This window comes from Camarhynchus parvulus, chromosome 2 (assembly GCF_901933205.1).
Source record: "Camarhynchus parvulus chromosome 2, STF_HiC, whole genome shotgun sequence".
NCBI lineage: Eukaryota > Metazoa > Chordata > Aves > Passeriformes > Thraupidae > Camarhynchus > Camarhynchus parvulus.
The window spans coordinates 54,099,410-54,116,765 of NC_044572.1; the positions used below are offsets into that span (position 1 = coordinate 54,099,410).

Below are 17,356 nucleotides of genomic sequence, written 5' to 3' on the forward strand. Positions count from 1 at the left end.
GCAAAACAACAAGTTGACTAATGCTGAACCTCTCTTGCTATGTAATGGGTTTTTTTTGGTTTTATTTTACCCGTAAGTGATTCATCTTAATCAACTCAAACATTTGTTAAAAATAACAATAACAATAATGCTTCATTTTCCTATAACACCTTCCATCTAGATGTCTCAAAGTGACAGTTTAAGTGGTTAAATCTAATGTCATCTTGTATGCCATAGATATTTTGACAGGCTGGAACTACTCAAACTCAAACTACAGGGCAATATTTACACACAGTCTAACTATAGTCTCAGGCCTATAGTTAGACACCAAACCTTTATCCAGTTTGTTACTCTAACTCTTCACACGAGATCTGGTTTTGCTTTAAAAATTTTAGCTTTGCATGCCAACTAATGATCATTTGTTATCCATATGTGGATTTCTTGTTTCCATCTTAAGTGAGAAACATTTATGCTGTTTAGTCCTTCAAATTTAATTAGTGCAGTTGGAATCTGAAAGCAATAGAAGTTTCCTGAGAAGGCTTTTTCTCAGGAAGCTTTGTACAGCTCTTAAAATCCATGAGCCATTTTTGCATGATGAAAGCCAACCTTTTGTTTTCAAATGTAAGCACAACCTTTCAAAGCCACCCTGGCCCATCTCAAGAGCTATATTGTAATGGAGGCTTAATCCACATGCTTTTATAATGGAAGGACCATTATGTGTGCGTTTCCAGAGTGCCATATGACAAAGGCATGAAATTGTATTTCAGTAGCTTTGCATGTAAAGTTTCTTTTGTTCAAAAACCATGTGTGTAGGATTTCAGTCTCAAAGGTATCAGACAGTACCTGAGGCAACTCTCAACATGTCCAGCAACTGCTGACACTCTCAGCTCTGAGGTGTCATGGCAAGTGAAGGACTTCTGTCCCTTGTCTCCGGACAGGTTACGTACAGTGGGAAACAGAAGCTGCCAGTCTCAGAGTCACTTGGTGACCTCAGTATCAGGGTTTTCTCACTCTTACTTTTTATTCCCTATGGATTCAATATTGTGTAACAGAGGTCATCTTTCACAGCTGATCTTGCCTCTGGCCTGCAAGTAAAGCATAAACATGTAGCACAATTCAGTTTATGTTTTTGGAATAGCGTTCTGGAATGCTAATATTGGCCAAAGTCATATTGTTTTCTGTGTGGTATGGTGTCCTCAGGAGAAATTACAAATCAATTTGATGTGCAAATTCATTCATTTTTCACTGATTCATTTACATCTGAAGATACATTCCTCTAGGGTTTCTGCTGCTTAATGCTAATATACATTCTGCTGGAAGGACTCCAAGATGCCAATTTCCTACTGAAGAGTTGATGCTGTATGGCCACGTGATTCTGTATGGGCACAGCTTCCCACGGTTCAAAGCAAAAGGCCACTGAAAATGAACTATACAGGCTTTATGATGAGTTAGTGTGTTGCCCAGAAACGCAATAGCTAGTCTCCCATTGGAGGTTTTTGAACATAGACACATCTTGTTTGTAGGTCTTTACTCCAGCCATTATCAGGCTTAACCCAGTACTTTGATGTCCATGGAGCCAGACCTGGTCCATGGCTGGCACTGGTGGATCATATGGGCTTGTTACCATCCTCTTTTACTCGTGTGGCTTTCATGTCATCACATGATCCTAGAGCTAAAGTTCCTCAAAGAGGGTACTGAATCTCCAGACATAAAACACAGGAGGATGGGCCTGTCTGCCCTTTGCCATATTTCAAGTTGCACAAATCAATCATTCAACCCCTTTCATTTATACTTCTATAACTCCATAGTACAGACCATTCTAATCCAGTTGCAGAGCATTCTACTTACTTTACAATTGTTAAGTAGAAGGAATAGTGTCCACCTCAGAAAATCTTTTGGCACACATGATATATGGCTACAGATAATTTCTTCTTATTGCTACATGTAGGAAAAACCTACTCACCATTCTTAGAGAATGATCTGTTTTTAGTAAATCCACCACAGTTTTAATTTAATGCATTCAGGAAAAATTTTTAGTCTTGTTTTCCTTTTGTTGTCCAAGTTGAGTGTAAAAAATTCAAGGGAAAAAAAGAGGCTCTCTACAGAGCAAATTCATACAACAGCAAAGCTCAATTTAAGGTATACCACATGAAAATAATAGAAAAGTGGAAGGGCTTGGATGGAACAAGCAAGGAATCACCATTCTGTCTTAAGAGACATAATTCTGCTGGGACTTGGTCTTGTTCTTTATGGTTTCTGTAGCTTAAAAAGCATCCCTCGGGCTAGATTTGGGTACATAGTGTAGGAGGGTCAGAACAATTTCTGCTTTAGCCCAGGCTTTCTGGTCTGTGAAAACAGGTGTTCACAGGCAGTTCAGACCCAATCACTAGAAAGCTACCCCTCTGCTGGCCAGCCAGCTGAGGCAAGGCTGAGCCTTGTACCTCCAGTTTGCTAATCTTTTGGAGCACAGGAAAGTAAACTACTTAAGGCATGTGTCCCAGTTATGATTCCTCCCAGATCAGCCTGGATATTGGTGAAGTTTTGGCATTGCAACTTGTTCAGGAATCAAGTTTTGAGAGGAGAGATAAATCATGTTAGAAACACTTGACTGCACAGGCTGCTGTACTAAGACAGCAGCCAATGTAGGCAAACCCAGGAAATCCACTTAAATGATAAGGAGCCTCATTTTCTCTTTTCTACCTTTTTCTTTCCAGGTTGGACTACAGTGGCCCCTCCCGAGAATTCTTTTTCCTTCTGTCTCAGGAGCTCTTCAATCCCTATTATGGGCTGTTTGAGTATTCAGCCAACGACACCTACACTGTACAGATCAGCCCCATGTCTGCCTTTGTTGAAAATCACCTGGAATGGTAAGAACATTTTATGAATAACTGAACAATTGTTTCAGAGCAATAAAAAAATGGAAAAGCAAAACAAAAGCTCCCAGTTTAGACCAGAGTACATACAAATATTGCTAATTCTGGGAAGAGGTGGGGAAGTAGATTATGAAAAGGAAGAGATTAACTAAGCATAAATACAAGACCAGGCTCTGAAAAAGCAGTTGTGATGAAGTACTACTATTAAAATATCCTGCTGGCATTACTTGGGACTTGATGTTTGTGAACTTCTGTGTGAACATAAAAAGGACAGGGAGAAGAGCTCTGCTTAATCCAGTCTTCATCTTCTTGGTCCCTTTCTAAGAAGAGCCAGTGTGACCTTTCTATACATCACACAGCATTGTGCTTGTAAGCTGTGTAGTGTTCTCTGAGAGCCACATTGCTGCTGTTCCTACCACAGGCCTTAAAAAAGGCCCAGTGAAAGCAGTTTCCCTTTTCATCCCTGAAAGATTGTCCCTGCTTGTCTGGGGCAAGGCCGGAAGAGTGAGCCAATATTTAAACTTACTAAGTATGTAGACGAATTTCTGATCTTGTTTCTTTATCAAAAGTTCTGAAATCATATTGTGATGTCCTTATTTTCTCTTTCTGCATCCAGATCTGTCTGTCTTTGGGAGTTGTTTTCACATTGGTAGTTTCAGATGTGGTTAAGTGAAGCATAGGCTCCGAGCCCCAGGCATCACTTGGTCCCTTGTGGGATTTCATTGTGTCAAAGAAGTGCTGCCACATGGGTTTGTTCCTATGATGGTTTTCTTTGTCAATCTCACTGGCTCCTCTCAGAGATCCTTTTCTTAAAATGGGAGACAGTCCCCTTTTAAATTGCAAATAGTATGTGTTCCTCTATTCTTGTGAACAGACCCCCCCTTTGCTTGGCTTACAGCAGGTGGGAGATCATGAACAGTTGTGCTGTCACCTCTGTCAAAGTTACCCATGGGAAAAGGAATGTTGCTTGGGACTGGCATGGTTTCTAAATTGTTGGAATTTTTTTTTGTATTATCATTTCCAGCAGTGGAGCTAACAATGATCCTTGCTTTAGAGTGTTTCTCTACCAGCATGAGCAGGAAGAGAGCAGCTTAATTCTTACAGCTTGTTCGCCTCCCACTGCAATGCTGTTCATTAGACATTATCTGGAGCCTTCCTAGTTTTCAAGAAGAAGTAAAGTCTGTCCTATGTCTTCTCTTAACAGACAGCATGGATAAACTTCTGATTTAGGAGGCTGTTATTTGTGGAGATGTATTTTGACTTCCAGGCAGAGGACCAACTGGGCAGGTGCACACCCATGATCATTCTGCCCACATTGTGACAAAGCTGAACACAGACCTCTGTGTCCAGAGATGGTGTTGCCATGTTATCTCAGCAGCGGGTGAAACATGCCCTTGGTTCTTATGTATTATAAACACTGTCCTTGCAAAGATTTGCAGTTTTCTTAAGTGATAAATTCTACTGCAAAACATATATGCTGTGTTTGATCCCTTCATTTTGTCCTTCTGTGCCTTGGGAGATTTCAGCATGAAAGAGACAGGTTTTTAAAGGTGTCCTGGGTATACAGAACAGCAGAAAGACACCTAATATGATTTTTCTGTAGCAGTTAGCATTTAACTCAAAAATCAGCAGCAGTTAGACTCGTAGGCTGTTTCTCTAACTGCACATATCAATCCAGCTTCTTGCATGCAGAATGTTATTTGGCCTTCAGAAATTTCGTTTTCCTATTTTTAAGAAAGATAAATTTGGCCTCTTGGCCTGCAGAAGGAAATAAATGCTATGAATGAAGAGGTTTGCACATGCAGTATTGTAAATAGGGCAAGATTGCATAACCCAAGGGAAAGATAAACAATCCAGTCGGTGCTTGGAAATACTTCATGAACCTGTTATGGAAATAATTGCCTGAGACCAGCAGTTTATCATTAGCCTGATAGCTTTCATGATTGGCTTGTAGATATCTAGACATTCTATATGTTTTTACACTCTGTGACTGATCTCAGCTATTCATGTGTAACCCTAGAGTTCTGTGTTCAGAATTCTGTGCAGCCAGCAAAGATAGGAATTGGACCAACCTTCTTGAAACTGAGTTCAGTACTCCCATTAAGGCTTTACAAGCTAACTTCTGTGAGGACTCTGTACTAACTGCCTTGTTGCTGTTTGTTCCTGAGGAATTAGGTTTTCTGGTGTTCCCAGGCTTTCTTCATTCTCATCAAAGTCAGAGCTAGAACTTCTGTTTCTCAGATTTACTTGATGATAAGATTCCAGCAGAGCCTTCTCCCTGTCACATGCCAGAAATAGATATCACTTTCATGTTCTCAAATCTGTTATGAAGCACCAGCTAACATAGATGAATCAGTTTGAGAGTTCCAGGGTCACAGGTAATTAATATTTATAGTCTTTTCAAAGCTTGAAGTCTGATGTCAGTCATGAAAACCACACAACCACAATTGGGTTAGATTTGCAGATTTCTTCAACTGTATACTTTTTGGTGCTGTGGGGCTTGTAATTTATGTGAAATCTACCCTTGGCATGTTTTTCTCTATGGTACTTCTGCAAGTCCTCTCCAGACATGGATATATAAAGAAACAGACCTAGCAAAAAAATGCTCTCAAAATTATTTTACATTTTCTCTTTCTTAAGCAAACAGTGATGAATTTGAGATAAATACAACAAAATGCGAAGATGTGAAGTTTTATTCATATTGCCAAAATGGAGAAATACACTGCTCTTTTTCCCCAGCCAAAAAGTTACAGTTCTGCCCCTTTTAGTGGCTTATTTCATGCTTTGCTCTTTGTACAAACAGCATTCTGAGTCCAAAATGAGCACATCAAAGCACAGACTAGTTGTATATATGCCAAGTTAAGAAAGAGACATAATGACTGGAAAATATTTCTCATTTATGGAGAAACTGAGATTTAACACCTTTCCTGCAAGCTTCCATTGAATAAGACTTTTTCCTTCAGTTAACATATGTGCATACTGAACACACAAAATATAAGATATCACACATTTTTAAAGTTAAAATATTTTAAATCCCCTTCTGTCTTAAGGGACAGATACAACTACTAGACCAAAGAAGTTTGATGATATATTTTTATCTGCATGCTATAGAATGTACCTGAAGCTCGTAGCCAGAAAACTGCTTTTAATCCGTGCCAGTAATGAGCCATTCTATCTGATCTAGGTAAATGGGTCTAGCTTTTTGCCTAGATATTTGAAAACATCTTCTGGAATACACCCCCACTGGAGGTACTTTGCCCTTTTCCACATAAGTGGGCAAAATGTGGAACAAAAGAAAAAAATGTGAAAACAAGCCCAGTCTCTGCATAAAAGGCCAAATGGCCTAGACAGAAAAAAATCATTCACAGACATTCATTTGGAGATCTGAGGGATCTTAACTTGAAACATCTTTTTTCTGTGTTTTCATTGTGAATTAGTGACAGCATGGGTTTTTGTAATAGTAAGCATTTGTGGACCTTGCTGTGACATTTATGCAGCCAGAGAGCAGCACCCCAGTGCTACAGTTATCTTAGAGGCATTTACAGCTTGCTAATCGTACTTAGCATTTTGTATCCATCTCAGAGAAGCCCTGTTGTGTTTTGTTTGTTTTTCTTTATATGAAAATTAATGCATTTGTTTATCAGACCCTTTAGAAAGTTGAAGACCTGTGAGTAAAATGTTTTTGTTCAGAATCCTACTGAAGGCCACAGACATGATACACTCAGACCCAATACTCAGGTGTCCAGAAGTTGTAGATTATTGCTGGCTACATTGTCCTATTGAACTCTATAATTTGATGCTCATTTAGAACTGCTTTGTGGCAGGACTTTCTTCATTCATTTCCCATAATGAATTTTCTTTCTTCTCTCCAGTCCCCCTTCTCATATTCTAGTCTGTGCCACTGAGCAGAGTCAGACAGAAGACTTGCATGTATATCTGCATCTCACTCTGCAGGCAGATGGAAGCCTGGTGCACCCATTCTCCATGCAGACAAGATTTGCTTTCCCTGTGCTCCAAGTCAGCTGACATGGTCACTGCAGCTGGTTGAGCTGAGCAAATAGATGCTGTCTCCCATCAGGGCAGTTGCTTCAGGCATGGCACTGCCTATGTAGCTTCTACATGTTCTGGCACATGGGCAAAGGCAGCTCCCTTTGCCTACACAATGCTGTGGGAGCATAGCCCCAGCCAACCTCTGAGCAGCCCTTTTATTTATTTTGTGTAAATGAGAAACCACATAACCAGCACTATCCATCTCTAGCATGCTAGAGAATTCAGGGTGTTATTTTTTCCTTTTTTTTTTTTGTTATAATAAAGCCAAGGAGAACTGAGAATGTTGCAACTTCAGCTGTCTTTGCTCCTTAGAGAGCTTGGTTGGTTTTCTTACCCCGGTTTCCTTATGAGTTGTGCCTTGTGCAATTGCCCTGCCTATCCATCAGACAGATTCCTAATCAGTTTAAGACCTGTCTGGCAGGAAGGTAAATGTCTTGAAGATAATAATTTCCTAAAAGCTTTTTCAAACTTGTGTCTGTGTGAAGGACAGATCCATGGAAGAGTGGCTCAGAGAGGCAGGAGGAGAGCTCAGCAGGGATGTGTGCTGTCTGTCCTCACAGCTGGCCATGTGCTGTCTGTCCTCACAGCTGGCCAGGCAGCATGAGTGAGCTGACAGGTCCATCCCAGGCACAGGCTGCGAAGCAGCCACATTGTCCTGCTCGGTAGCTCGGGGACGTGAGGCAGAGCTGTGCACGCTCGGGGGTTGGGGGCAGAAGGGAGAAACTGGAGATACTCCAAAGCCTAGGAAGTGCTAGCAGAAATGTGGAGGAGGAACTAGGAGCTACTGCAATGTGGTAATCTAGGGCCATCAGAGGCAGATCTATAGGAAACAAACCGCCGTTAATCCTTCTACGCAGAGATTGACTTACTTCAATTAAAGTGTTTTTAAAGTGACAAATTGCCTTATGACCTAATGGGTTGTATTCCAATGCAGACCAGCTCATGGGATGGATTTAGGCACAGTCCCTGGCTCTTTATAGAAACAGTGGAGAAATGTAGTCACAGCATCTAAGCAGGAGGTCTAGAAACAGCCATTACTCCTCTCCACTGACTGAAGGGAGCTCTTGGGAATATGCGGTCTGAATTACTCATGAATCTCTCTGACTTTTCACCTGTTGTGGTAGGCAACCTACATATGGCCCAATACCTGTTCAGTCAGGGAATTAGGAACAGTGAGTTTGGTTTTGGGCTTAAAAGGGCCACTTGTGTGGGTCTGCATTTGGGGGAGGAATTAATTTAGGAGACCAATTTTGCAGCCGTCTTGAAAGGGCCTGTTTATGCTAAACACTGAAAAATCATCCCCTTAAAAATCAGATAAAGCACCCCAGAGTGAGGCATCAAGCTACATCCAGTTGTTTTTGAAATTAGATGATTGCCTGGTTGCCTCAGTTTCCATCTGAAGAGATTTCCTAGTATGTAATCAACTTGAATTCCATTTGATGTACAGTACTGCTTGAAACTGCTTTGAAATTCTCAGATGAAAGGCACCATAGAAAACCAAAGCATTTAATGTTATGTTAGACTATAAATTTTAATTACTAGCAATATCTTATTTTAAATAAATTATGTCTGGATGAGAAATTTTCAAGCACTATTGTAAATCTTCTGGACAAGAATGATATTAAAATAAATGTGCAGCTGAAATAATTTATAAGACCTTTTCACTGTGTGAAAAGGGTATGTTGCTGAAATGCCTTCTTGCTGCTGTACTGTGATCTCTCTCAATGCCTCCTGTACTTAAGTAAACTTTGATTTTCCTATTAAGTTTGATGTATGACTGTATCACATACAGCCTGCCTCAACAGCTGGTTAATTATTTATTAAGGGTCAGGAGGAGTTGGAAGATTAAAGGCAAACCAAACCTGAAGGAGAAAAAAACATTCTTCCTAACTGAGCTTGTACAGCAACCATTTTTTCTTTTAAAAAAGGTTCTGCTTTATATTTACCTTACTCTTGACTTTCTCGCTCTTACTAGAGAATTTTTTCCAAGCTCTTTTGAGGATCAGAATGGTGTTGCTTTATGAGTTGAAAGAAGAGATGTCTCTCACAGTCTCTACCCCTTTTCCCTTCCCTGAGTCTCAGAGTCTCTCTAGCACTTCTTCCAAATTAGAGTTTGGTTTGAGGGAAAGGCGGCTGTTCTGTTTTGTTCTGTGTTTACAAAAGTCATATTTATGGGTTTTTCCTTTGCTTAGGGCCATTTAGTCTTTTGCAACGCTGCAGATTAAATCTGCCCATAGTAGGGAGGCTTCACAAGAAAATCTGTGTGGTGTCTGCACCTTGCATGTGGCATAGGAGAAAAGGGTAAGATCCATGCTGTCCCCAAGCACGTGGGTCTGCAGGGAAGCAGCAGGATGGGCAGTGATTGTCTGTGTGTTGGTAGTAGTGTAAAACTCCCAGGGAGTGATGAATGTTGTCATATCTCCTGTTCCAGCTGCACTGGAATGGCAAGGCTGAGCTGTCACTATGAAGTATTGCTCAGTCATCATTCCCCTCCTTACTTCTCACTGCATTTTATTCAGACTTCAGTAAGGTAAAAAAAATTCATCTAAAGCAGGTGCAGAAATTCCCAAGATAATCTTCTTTTGTAAGTAACACAATTCATACATCAAAAGAAAGACTGCTTGTAGAGCAATATCGTTTTCAGTAAATCACCCAAATTCATTTTGGGTATTTTTGAGTTGCAAAGGCATTTCTGGTTCTGTAGCCTCTCCCTGGGATGTTTTGAAAGTTAGAAGTTTCATTTCTTCATTGAAAATTAGTTTTTGTTGCAGCATGTTACCTTAGTGTTACATTGAATTCCAGAAAAGGGCAATATTAAAGATTTAATTTTATCTGATATGTATGTTATTAAAGGGAGAAAGGTAATGTTTGTCAGTTTCCCCTGACTTGGAATAAAAACATTTTTCAAAATTCCAATAAAGTTATGGAGGATGAGAAAAATCTTAATCTGTTCACCCTCTATGAGAAAAGTTCATGTGATAGCAAGAATACAGAAGTATACATTCAGTATCTCGTGGCTTGTTGAAGGAAGCTTTTTACATTGTGACTTATTCTTCCATTCCAGAAAATGGCAGACTAGAAACTGGAATTATTTAATTGTGTTGGAAAGATTTGTAAAGAAAAGTAAAAAATTTTCTTAGGCTTCAGAACACAAATACAAAAGTTCTGCTATTCTGCATGTTCCCAGAAGAGGATCAGAGTGGTCAGTTTGCAGTGGTATTAATAAAAGTTGGAAGTATTCAGTGATTTGCAAAACAAGACTTATAATAGACTGCCAAGCATTTCATAGCATGTCTGAATATCAGCACACAGATTTCTGACATTACTCAATTGAGGATCCTTGTCCTGAGAGACAGGGATCCTTAGCTGAGTTGCAGCACAGTGCAAACCCAAGTGTGTGGCTTTGGACAGGGGTGGCAAGTCCAGAGGGCTCTGCACTGCCTGTGAGCTGTTTTCAGTTAGCTCAAGGATATCTGCATCACCTCTCACCATGCAGGGTAAACATTCCTGCATGCTTACCAGGACTTTATGATGAGCAGTCTCTCTGATGCTTAAATACCCCAGACAGGCTGGAAAGGATGTGCCTCCTTTGAGAATAAGTCAGTTATTGTGGCTGCAGTGTTTGTAGTTAGCCATTGAAGGAAAATGTGCAGTCATTCAGCTTGTGTTTTTATGACCCTCTTGTCTGGCAGATGAGTAAATCTGTGGATTTCCCTGTAGCTTGACTTGTTTGTTTCAACACATGGCAAAGCTATGGAAAGCAAACGTAAGTCATACAATGTCTGAAACTTCACCAATTCATAGGTTTGTAAAGTGCCCACCAACAACTCTTCCAAAGTGTTTAACTGAGAAATCAAAGTCTTTGATGAAAATGTTCTTTTGCTTGTTCAAAATAAAACAACTCATAAGCATCAGACTGAGCTGATCTACAAGGAACTGATGATAAACTGATGGTAAACTGATAGACATATAAAATGTCAAATAGACTAAACAACTAAAATGGAGAAGGGACTCAGAGGACTGTGATTCCATTGCTGTCTCTATCACTTGTTTTCTTGATACCTTCAGATAAGTTATTCTTATTTTGTATTTAAGTTTTGTCAATTTTCACATTAACTATTGGCACTGATCTCCTCTGGAAGCTGATCTCCCTTCTTTGAGATTTGCCAGTCAGCAATAAAGTCTAGGATCTGAGAATCACAAAATGTAGAGGTTTGTTGTCTGCTAGCCAGTAGCTCATACCTCAGTGTATATCCCCTCCACAGCTGCTGGGCAGAGGAGGGTTTGCCAAGAGTCTCCCAGGCCAGTGTGTCTTATCCCTTGTACCAGCAAGAGAAGCTAAGGGCAACCTGGTTGCTGATGGACGTTAGTGGTGCTTGTGCTACTTTGTTCTGGCAGGGGTTCTCCCAGGGGAGGATGGCTGTACATCATGGTCTTGAGGCTGAGAGATGGCTCTGCAAGCAGTGATGGCCACTTCAGCACTTGCACACTTCTCCTCTCCTCCTCCAAACCCCTGCATTCATGGAACTTGTTACTGGTAAAATGATACCTAGCATAGATTTCTTTTTACAGAGAGAGATTGTGTTCATTTTAAATCTCCTTACTAGTTTAAAGGCAGACCTGGAAATCAGTTCTCCGTTTCCAGCGCGTGGTATCTCTGGTGCTCAGACAACCCATGACACCGAGGCTGGTGTGCCTGCAGTGGCCCCATGCAGAGGAATTCCTGCATCTGCAGTGAGAACTTCTGGCACAGTTCAGCTGATGTGCAAGAAGGCAGTGCCAGCAACTCCAGCGTGGGCCTTCCTGACTTGGCTGCAGTGCTGAGCTAATGCAGCTGGAGCCCTTTGTCCGTGTGAGCATTTATCTGGAGCTACTGTGTGGAGGAAAGGAACCATCTGATAGATTGTGCTGAAGAGAAACCCAAGGGGATTTTATGAATTTCCCTTACCTACATTATCTTTGCCTCTCATTTTTCTGGATAAAGCAGAATAGCCTGCAGCCTTTGCCATAAATTCATGCTTTCTTCTCCATGACACTATTAGTCTTTTGTCGCCGGTTGGCCACAAGGTTTTCAGGGTGAAGGAAGAGACGAGATGGGCTCCATGATCAGAAGGCTTGATTTATTAAGTTATGATATAAACATCTATTTTAACTATACTAAAAAGAAAAAGAAAAGGAGAGTTTCCAGAAGCTGCTAGCTACCTAAGAATAGAAAGTAAAGAATGATAACAAACCTTGCTCTCTTGGACTGTGTCCGAGAGAGCTCAGTTCTCGATTGGCTATTATTTCCAAACACTCAATCTGGGCCAATCCAGAACTGACCTGTTGCATTCCACAGAAGCAGATAACCTATTGTTTACATCTTGTTTCTGGGGCCTCAGCTTCCCAGAAGGAAAAAATCCTAAAGAAAGGATTTTAGTGAAAAGGATGTCTACGACATGTCACCCTTTTAATTTAATTAAATTAAAAAGAAAAATGTTTGTAACTTTCTCTGCTAGGCTCATGCAGAGGAAAGAACAAACACCTGACAGATTTGTGCTCCTGTGGAATGAACAGGGAATTCCTTCACCTATAAAACATAAAATTCTATGATATTACTAAAACAATCTTACAGTATAAGAAAATGCAAAAACAATGCAAAACAAAGTCCCAACAGCTGAGTTTCAGGAAAAGTCCATGGACTGAAGATGTTCTTCTTTGCCATCTGTGAAAGTCTCTTTTGGTCCTGAAACAGACTTGCTGCAGAGAATCCATCAATAGTTATCAAACAGTTCCAAACAATTTTTTAAAAAGTTTCTAAAATGTCTTAGACACAGCCCTTTATTGAACAATTTGGGCTGAAGCTAGGTTTTGGCCCTTCAATGCTTTTTGAGCTGCTGCTGCAGGTATTTCAACCCTTTTTTATTTTTTTTTTTTTTTTTTTTGAAACAACAGCAAGCAGCAGAGGGGCCTGAGAGAGACCCTGGGGGGCCAGGCCCATGTGGGAGAATCAGGAACCCCAGACCTGGCCCACAAAACGGTGGCCCAGGACCTGAAGGGGAAAACAAAGCCCCCAAATCCAGCCGGAGGCCGTGAGGCGGCCCTGGCCCAGGGACCCGAGCCCAATGGCCCAGGCCCAGCCCGCCGGGCAGGCTCTGTGTTCTCACAACCCGGCACCACACTGCCAATGGAGTGGCAACCCGGGTGACCAAACGTTTCCGTTGTCCCCCCTGCTCCTGCCATGCAGATGCAGAGGGTGTTGTTCTCATCTGCCCCCTCGCATCACCCCCATCCTCTCTGGACTGGGGACCGGAGGCAGAACTTTTGAGATCCACCCCCAGCTCGCCACTGGAGCGAGTGAGGAGCGGCGAAGGGATCCGCGCTCCCCAAGGGGAAAAAAATGACCAAACACCCCCTTTGGGCTGCAGACCAAAGGCAGACCCCTTGGGACCCACCGCCCCCTCGCCACTGGGGCGCATGAGGGGCGGCAGAGATGACAATTTCCAAGGAAGGACCCCAAACCCCCAAAACTCTGATTTTGAAGGCAGGGATCTTGGCTACACCAGCATTCAGCTGACGAGCAACACCTGCTCCACGGAAAGGGAGGCTGAAGCCCTCTTCCCTTGTCCCAGCTCCTCCCGCAGGGACAGCCCTGGGACAGCCCGAAAAACTCGGGGTGGGAGCCACGCTGGGTGCAGGGGACGGGGCCTCCGAAGGTGCCAGAACCTCTGGGGCGGGCAGTTCTGACGGTGGTCCCGCGGGCCCATCGCCGCACTCGGCATCATCCTGGACTGGAACCGACTCGGCGGCAGACGGTTGGGCTGCTGGGGGGTCTGGTTCAGCCGCAGAAGGTGGTGGGGCCGGCCCGGGTGGGGCCGGAGGGGGCGGCGGGTCGCTCTTCTCAGGTGCAACCTCCGACCTCGGCACTGCGAGCAAAAGCGGGGCCGCTGGAGGCTCTGGGGGCGGCGGGAGCTCGTGCCCCGCTGGGACGGAAGCAGCCACTGCGTCTCCGTCGTCACCAAGCAACGCCGGGGCCATGGGGGGCGGAGCCATGGCCGGTGCCGCGGCGGGCGCTGCCGCCGCCGGGGCCGCTTGGGGGGCACCTGCCCCGCGGCGCCCGGCTGGGGCGCGGTGTACGGCACCGGCTGCAGCGGAGCCGGCAGCGCTGGCTGCCCCCGCGGCGCCGGCTGGGGCGGAGTGTACGGGACCGGCTTGAGCGGGGCCGGCAGCGCTGGCTGCCCCCTCCGAGAGCGGCGGGGGGAGGGAGAAGGTGGCCCCATCTGCGCATGCGCCGAAGACGGAGGAAAAAAACCTGAAGCTCGGGCGAATCCGCCCCCGCTGGGACGGGGGGCTGGGAAGCAGCCGTTTGTCCCCCTCCGAAGGGTCGTCCCCCGTGAGTCGGGGGGAATGGCGCCTGCCCCCTCGCTTCCGCGATCCAGGGAAAGGCAGCTGCTTTTCGCTTCAAAACCGGGAACAAAGCCATGAAGATGGGATAAATGCGAGGAACACGGGAAGTCCGACCCCAAACAACTTGGCAGACAAATTGCATGCATTCCCATACATACGAATCCAATGCATATAGAACATTAGTAAAAAATCCAAAGAACTTTGCCCATCGAAAAAAGTCGTATAAATCTTTTGTCAACAGGAGAATTCCATCCTCCTTACCCCATTTTTGCCAGAGGGAAATTTGTCTCTCCTCTGACGGAGAGATATGGACCTCTGTTTCAGTGGGAAAATTCGTCCACTTTTCCAGCCACCACCATTGCAGGGCGGGATCTTCAGGAAGGGAAAACCCAATAGTACCTTCTGAGAGAATCCAGCACTCTCTGGCCAGCTCCTGTTCGAGGCTGTAAGGCTCTCTGGGCATCTTCCTGGAGGCTTCAAAAGGTCCTTTTTGTGGTCAGCCTTGCTGTGAACTCTGTCCAAATCTGGATCTTCGGTTCTTCAGCTCCTGGCTAAATCCACTTCTGTGGTCACCTGTGAGATGACCATCAATGCCACATATTCGGGGTTTACCCAAATGCAGCAATGCTCCTCTGGGGTCTCACAAAGTGATAAATGTCCTCAGAAACACAAGGGGTCATCAATTGTCGCCGGTTGGCCACAAGGTTTTCGGGGTGAAGGAAGAGACGAGATGGGCTCCATGATCAGAAGGCTTGATTTATTAAGTTATGATATAAACATCTATTTTAACTATACTAAAAAGAAAAAGAAAAGGAGAGTTTCCAGAAGCTGCTAGCTACCTAAGAATAGAAAGTAAAGAATGATAACAAACCTTGCTCTCTTGGACTGTGTCCGAGAGAGCTCAGTTCTCGATTGGCTATTATTTCCAAACACTCCATCTGGGCCAATCCAGAACTGACCTGTTGCATTCCACAGAAGCAGATAACCTATTGTTTACATCTTGTTTCTGGGGCCTCAGCTTCCCAGAAGGAAAAAATCCTAAAGAAAGGATTTTAGTGAAAAGGATGTCTACGACAGTCTTTTAACCTTTTCTGTCAGTTCTTTTGTGGTGGATATAGCCAGGATATGAGAAAGATGAAAAGATATATTGAGTGAACAAATGGCTAGGTTAGGGACAAGGAAAAGACTTGAAGGATCTGATTAGGTTAAATAAAGAAGCAATAAGGTTTGGATTATCTCTTTGTTTTTCAGTTGCTGGTAATTTAGGCTTCAGGAATGGTTTGAGGTCTAGTTGCTAATTTAGGATGCATGACCTCCAGAGATTTAGAAGGACATGGATAGCTCACATTTCCATCACATGTAAGCAGTAGTTCTTTTTCATGTGGCTACTCCTTGGTACTGAGAAATGTGTTCTACTTGCAGATGGATCCAGAAAATAGAAGTAGGACTTGCTGAAGTGCCCAGTATTGTACTGACCTTTTGCAGCAGAAAATATATGCACAAATTAGCAATAAAATGAGAGATTGGCTCACATAAAGTTACTCATCATATGAAACTCCAGTGCCCACCAAAAGTAAAAATATCTAATGAAAGGCTTGTTTTCATCTAAAGAAAATGATCTGTTCAGGATCTGTTCAAATGTAAAGGAATTTTATTTGTACCAAGTTGCTTTTCTTTCTGAAAATAATTTTTCATCCTTTTTCTTTTCTTGTTTAATTTCAGTTCTTGGGTGATGCATCTATATTTCCCACCCTCTCTGAGCACTGTCTTTGTATTTTATGACACTGCGCAAGTAGGTTTGCTGGACTGTTCCTCTTTACAGTAGGGGCTACCTAAGAGAGGCTAGGTCTTTCTTATGTGAGTGTAACAAATTTCCTTAAAAATATCAATAGAACCCCTAAGTTTTATAGGCATAATAAGCAGACAGGATTATCAAAGAGAGGCTCATGGAATATGCTTCTTGATCTTTTGATGCCTGAATGAAATGCCTTGGCTCTGAGTAGAATGTATCCTCTGTCAAATGCCAGTCACATTTGCTGGGGCAGCAGGAATCAATCCATGTAGATTCTTAACTCTTTAAAGTTCATCAGTTTCCAGGCTGGAAATCTGCACACACAGTTGCTCCATGTCAGTAGTCCTAAATGTTTTCTTTGAATTTTAATTGAAAAATGGATTGAAAAATGAAGCTTACCTGACAGAATTTTCTGTGGTTTCACAGTGAGGAAGTATGGAGTTTCCCCTTACAAACTCAGTAAACCTGGAATGAAAACCTGGAATGAATTTTGACCATATATGAGATAAGATCCATTTCAGTATTTAGAACATAATGCCCAGGAGGTAAAACCAAAACCTGGTTGGGGTGAATCATTACCATTCCTTCAAAAGAAGCTTGTAGGTACCTAGAGTAAGTTCTCATGTGGGATGCCAGTGTGGTTAGATGCTGGAGTCAGTGCAGCACTGGGAGATGCTGTGCAAATGTGACCCAACACTGTATCTTGGTCTCTCTAAGATCTTGATCTCTCTAAGGATTCTTTGTATTAGAGATGGATATAAGAAAAGATGAGCCAAGAGTACTCCTGTTACTCCTTACATTGGAATTCTCCTCTATGACAAATTTGGGAGTTATTTTACCTTTTCTCTTTAATGTGCTGAGACTTCATGAACTTCTGTCTCCAGCCTTTGTAAGAGCCATTCCTTTCATATTAATGACACATGAGATCATCAGATTCCTGAACTGAAGAGGCATGGTGCTGGAATGCCACAGCATCCACCTCTGAACCTGCAGACACAGGGAGCACATTTGCCACAAGGCCAAATGACACGGTGGCAAAGAGGAGTCTGCAGAGTTTGCAGATGCAAGTCTGATAAAGAGAACATGTGAGCTGTCCCAGCATGCATGGCTCAACCTTCCTGACAAAAGAATGCTTCATGTCATCCCATTAGCCCCTTCAGATGTTCTTTCATTTGAGTGAGCAGGGGTTAAATATGCACACCAAATTAAAGAAAGGCATTTGTTAATGAGGGCTGATAGATAGAGGTGTGGATTTGATCCACTGACAAGGTTTATG

General features: G+C 42.9%; 1 protein-coding gene across 3 annotated transcripts in view; it reads left to right on the top strand.

Annotated features, from left to right (window-relative positions):
- HECW1 (HECT, C2 and WW domain containing E3 ubiquitin protein ligase 1) overlaps positions 1-17,356 on the top strand; it is a 260,599-nt gene that overhangs the window by 222,825 nt on the left and 20,418 nt on the right. For all 3 annotated transcript variants that reach the window (XM_030944240.1, XM_030944239.1, XM_030944241.1), the window contains one exon: positions 2,694-2,846. In XM_030944240.1, the coding sequence (XP_030800100.1) occupies positions 2,694-2,846 (153 nt within the window). The remainder of the gene's footprint in view (positions 1-2,693; positions 2,847-17,356) is intronic.